The following is a 5,210-nucleotide window of genomic DNA, read 5'->3' on the forward strand; positions in this document are numbered from 1 at the left end:
GGATTAACTTTTCATAATTTTTATTATCCTCACTATAGTGAAGAATGCAACCCCAGCTCAGACTATTTCTGAGGAAAATTATCCATTTACTCTCACCAGGGAAAACAGAGTCAATAAAGATATTTTTGTCAGCATTTGAATCTGGTCTACCTGTTCTTATTAATATCATTCATAATCATCATAGCTCCATTTACCTCACCAACGTCTGGTGCCGCCACTGGCCTCAGACGTTGTCGTGCGCTCCGGATCAGCAGTAGGCACGATTAATGGTTATTATAAAATATTGATTGGCAAAATTTCTCCCCGATGAAGCTTATTTTCTTATTTATTCTTATATTCTTATTTAGAATATAAGAATATTATATTTTTATTCTTATTTATTTTCAAAATTTCTTCCCGAGCTTATTTTGTTTTTATGTGAAAGGGGTTCAATACAAGTTTGAAATGTTAATTGTTTATTGAATTATTGAAACAATCCCGAACGCCTTAAAACTAATGTTCATGTGAATGACATAGTTAAATACTGGTCTCTAATTCCGTAGATTTGAGTTCCCAATGTAGGCTCTTGAGCTCAACTGGCGCAAGAAATTATCAGAATGACATTCAATAAATGAAATACATTGGAAAATTAATAAACCGACTGGGAAAACGACTTACATAAATGAGCAAGCCGCTAGAATTATGAAAAACATTGCTGCTACGTGTTAACGATTTTATAACTGTGATTATGGCAATGTCATTTTAACAGTGATTAAATTACCTCCGCACTGTCATGTTTAGTGTGCAATTAACGCACTCAACCTGCAATGTGTTGTGTCTCATGACAATCACGCATTTAAAACATGAATTGTTACTTTGAGTAATAATAAACATAGAATTACAACTAAATTTTAAAAATTTTTTAAAGCGAGTTTCAATTTTTTCAGCAGTTTTTCAACGACTAATGGCCTGTAGCCGGCGTTGCTCAGTATGCCCCCGTGTTGGCATTGGCCAGTAGTGGTCTGAAAACGTTACAATAAAACGCTAACAAAGTTAACTGCGTCATTAAACTAGACTCGATGAAATCAACCGTTATCAGTGAGATAGAAAGTAAAAAAAACGTTAAAATTCTATTTCTTCAATTTTCATGCATAATTTTCTTCCGAAGAACACAGCATATTACGATTATATCATTGAATGAATGTTAGAAAAGCATAAATGTCTCCCGATTGTTTGAGCCGCAAATTCACAAAAAGTTTAATGGCAACGGAAATACCATAAAAAATTGACAATACCTCTATAGCGCTTCAGTGTCCAGCTACACTGTCATCAGTTTCAAAAATTCTAGAACTCAGGGTCAATTGAATTTAAAATTAACAAAAAATATGTCGAATCTAAATTAGCAAGCGAATTACGTAGCAAAAAGCAGACAAACTTATCTATTTACAATTTCAAGAAGTCGACGTAAACATACGTGGCAGTCAAACTATGCTTCAATTCTAAATATACAAGAAGTGTGAAATTTTTGAAACGAAAGTGGTAATTAACGCACCGAGATTGTAAACTAAAATTTTAAAATCTCTTAATTCATTCAGTTGAATGCTAGAGACGCATTGATATATATCCAGTTCAGTAACTCCTCACTTCATGGTCTGTCAGTCTAAAATAGAAACTACTTGACGTTATGCCTACATACGGTGACGCAAAGTGAGCATAAATGCATTTATAAACTAGTTTAGTTTCTTGAATTTGTCTTGAATTTTAATATGCATCTCAGCATGTAAACAAAACGTGTATATACCTGGATACAATTTATGCCAAACAAATAACAAATAATTTAAAAAATAAAAGCGTCGCACAGACTTGAAACGAATGTTACAGCTTTCAAGTCTCTATAGGGCACAATTTAGTTACAAGTCAGTAAAGACGGCACAATTTAGTCCCGTCCAGCAGCGAAGACGATGACCGTCGCAAAGTCCAGTTCTTGAAAGTCAAGTTGCCCTCCAGTGACGTCAAACTCACTTCACCTTGGCTGAAACATATACAGATATTTCGATGATTCCTTCGCACTGTCTTAATTTTATTGTGAAATTTCATTGGCAAATAAAATTTTGAACATCACCACAGGTGACTTTTTGTATGGTTTGTTTGATTTAAAACTCAGATCTCGGGCAGTACGGAGAATGCTATGGCTTATAAGCTTTAAATTTAAATAACTATTTCGTACGTTTGACTAAAACTGGATCTTCAAATCTCTCTATCAATCGTTTTTTATTTCACAACATCCCAGCCATGTGAATTCTCAAAAAACGATAGGAAAATTCTCAATAATCAGTGAACTTATAGGCTAAATTATTTTACTATTCAATATCATTTACGTCTGAATAAATATTCATAATTGAAACAGTATTAATCATACCGTTTAAATTCCGAGTGCCACGACGCAAACTCACTGGGTTTTTGCTGTCAGTTTTGGTACACGCGGAAGTCGCTGAGGTAAGTCCTGGCTGCCTGAAGCATGCACTGCAGCTGCGCCTGATAAAGGGGGCAGGATCAGGGGAATTGGGGATATGATAATAGAAACAGTCACCTTTTTTGTCAGTTCATATCTTTGATTTTATATTGGACTTAGCTGTTATATGCTCCAATGCTTTAAATTTGTATGGTTTATGTAATTATTTGGAGAAAAGTTAGGCTAATAATCAATCTTGATTTACCGGTAATTATGTTATTCACCTCATTGATGATGAACTGCTGGCGGTAGCGGCGCAGCTTGACGGCGGTCCTGTAGACGTCGATGTCCTGCTGCTCCTTCAGCCTGTCGACGACGCTCAGGACGCCCGCTGCCAGGCCACAGGCAGTCACGCCATCCCTGCAATGAAGACATTTTTCCTTCATTACATTTTGTTTGCGAATCAAAGATAATAGCGGGTGTTTTATCCTCCTGTATGAACCTTAATTCGTTCCCTCCGTCATACAATAATTATTGATATAATAATAATGTGGAGGTAAGAATACTACTGCATGCCCTCACCCGCAGACGAGCACAGTGGGCCCTGCAGACTTGTTGGGTGAGCTGCAGCAAGTGTCGGCAAGGCGGACCAAGGAACTGACGTCAAGAGGACAGGCCATCCCGCGAGGCCAGTCCATCACCTCGTACACTAACACTGCAGCTGATGTCTGAGGCAGAAATTGAGGACCATCTTGATTTGTGATATAGTTTACGCTACATTTTGGCTAAAAGTTTGTTTTTCTATTTCAAGGCGCAGAATTTTTCAGTAAATTCAACAAATAATACATAGATATAAATATATTATTTCATAACTATTAATAAGATTACAAATATATGAGATAAATTTTTCTTGCGTGATAGAATAGGCTAACGGTACAACTTATTTCTAATGCATGCAATCCGAACAAGGTTTAGCGGTACAAGATACCAAGTTATTAGCAATATATACAATACCACATCACGGTACAACAAGTGGTCCATGGTTTACCAACAAAGATACAAGATTAAATTTGGCTTGCTACCGTATATTTTCTCCTCCATTACATTCAGCCGAACAGTGGAGTTATTGTTCCATTACACAAGCATTGATCTCACCGCGCCGACTGCGACAGAAACGCGATGGCAAATGAGGTGAGAAGCCGCGGCCATCTTGGCTACCGTCTTCACCTCCACCGTCGCCGCTCTCAGTGTAGCGCCGACTGGAGGGAGCAGCTCGGGGAAGTTCTGAAATAAGCAAAATGAAAACTACTGCTTCTATCAGAGTATGCTGGAATAATTCATAGGAAGAAGAAAGAGATAAATACATTCGAGACTTGACTGGAAAAAACCGCAATTTAAGGGTCTGAGTCTAAAGGATTAAAAGTCACACTCAAAATCAATGGACTCAGAATCAATCTCAAAATCAAGTTGAACTCAGAGTCAGTGGACGTTGGAGTATTGTGCCTTTAACATCGGTGAAAACAGATAACATTATTTCGCCTGTAATTTGAATTTTAGTGCGGATACAAACTAATTGTTTGCATTTCATTTAGATGTTATAACAAAATTTTATTCGATCAGATCGAATTTAAATATATAGGTTATTTTTAATTCTGAAAGTGAACCTTACACCAATAAGGGCGTTATCACGGACACAACCCAATTTTTTGTTCTGTCCGAGGTGCAAATAAGGTCTTCAATGCTTCTTCAGGCTACGAACACTAAAAGGAACGCATCCAGTCATTGATGTGAATATCCTGCCATCCTACATACAACAACCTGCTAAAGTACGGCCTGCAGAGTCTCCTTGGAAACTTGAGAACACAGCACGTTACACAATGACTGCCTTCACCTCATCGTACCGGGCGTTGAGCACCACAACAGCCGGGGTTTTTTGAGTGAGCACCAGGTTCCAGAAATGCTCCAAACGGCCTGGAAGTGGATGTTCCGTGACGATGTAGGCTCGATCTTTCTGGAGTCCATCGAGTAGTATTGCGTTGATGTACTGAGATTGTCCGATAGCGTTCTGTTATTAGGGAATAGTGCTGAATAAATTCATAATCGTATCATTATTATCGTATATAGTGAACCCAAGTGCATGACAATGCATAAGTAAGTTACACGAGCAAGAGACACCGAGTCAGCAACACTGTTCAAGGAAGTTCGAAAAATGGGAAAATGAAGCACTGCAGCATTTGTACTGAGAAAATCTTTCTCTTGCCTTGGATGATTTATTGTTTGATAATTACGCTCACCTGCATGGAGATTCGATATCTGTCCGCCGGCAAAACTTCGGGTGAACGGTTGCACGCGGTGTACTGTTTCGAACGCGCTTCTGAAAACGTCAGCGATGATGGCAGAGTATTAACTCCTGCAAGCCATTCGGGGCATTCTTGCAGGAGCTGCAGAAATTTTCCATGGAATTCGTTTTCGCTTGTTACAGTTTTGAAACCAAACAAGAGCTCGTCCAGCAGCTGGAGACAGAGTTGGAAGCGTTGGGGGCTGTCGACAAGACTAGCTCGGTCCTGCAGCACACCTTCTAGTACTGCTATAACGTCCAGTTTTCCGGAAGCCAGTAGGTGGTCGTAGCAGATCATGGTGTAGATCACTGCCCCGGAACGACCAACCCCCGAGTTGCAGTGGACTACGGCGTGCACTGGTGAAGAGTAAAAAGCGTCCGTTAGAGTGTATCTACCACAAATATTACACTCGGTGACAATGAACCGCACGCAGCATGCAT

At 38.9% G+C, this 5,210-nt stretch overlaps 1 protein-coding gene across 1 annotated transcript; it reads right to left on the reverse strand.

The window, feature by feature from the left end:
• Positions 1 to 481: 481 nt before the first annotated feature.
• LOC108681099 (receptor-type tyrosine-protein phosphatase C-like) lies at positions 482 to 5,120 on the reverse strand. The gene is made up of 7 exons (XM_047884229.1): positions 4,726 to 5,120; positions 4,323 to 4,496; positions 3,587 to 3,715; positions 3,014 to 3,159; positions 2,716 to 2,851; positions 2,433 to 2,514; positions 482 to 2,011 (listed from the first exon to the last, which is right to left on the reverse strand). The coding sequence occupies exons 1-6, from the start codon at positions 5,065 to 5,067 to the stop codon at positions 2,446 to 2,448; spliced, it is 996 nt and encodes a 331-aa protein (XP_047740185.1). The 5' UTR covers positions 5,068 to 5,120; the 3' UTR covers positions 482 to 2,011; positions 2,433 to 2,445.
• Positions 5,121 to 5,210: the final 90 nt, after the last annotated feature.

This window comes from Hyalella azteca, unplaced genomic scaffold, assembly GCF_000764305.2.
Source record: "Hyalella azteca isolate HAZT.00-mixed unplaced genomic scaffold, Hazt_2.0.2 contig14929, whole genome shotgun sequence".
Classification (NCBI taxonomy): domain Eukaryota; kingdom Metazoa; phylum Arthropoda; class Malacostraca; order Amphipoda; family Hyalellidae; genus Hyalella; species Hyalella azteca.

What these genes read in the sequence shown, in the direction of transcription:
- LOC108681099 (XM_047884229.1), bottom strand. Translation starts at nt 5,067, where the DNA reads ATGATCTGCTACGACCACCTACTGGCTTCCGGAAAACTGGACGTTATA. An exon ending in CCCACTGTGCTCGTCTGCGG is followed by an intron (nt 2,852 to 3,013) that starts GTGAGGGCATGC and finishes TCTTCATTGCAG; the next exon opens with GGATGGCGTGACTGCCTGTG. An exon ending in AGCAGTTCATCATCAATGAG is followed by an intron (nt 2,515 to 2,715) that starts GTGAATAACATA and finishes CCCCTTTATCAG; the next exon opens with GCGCAGCTGCAGTGCATGCT.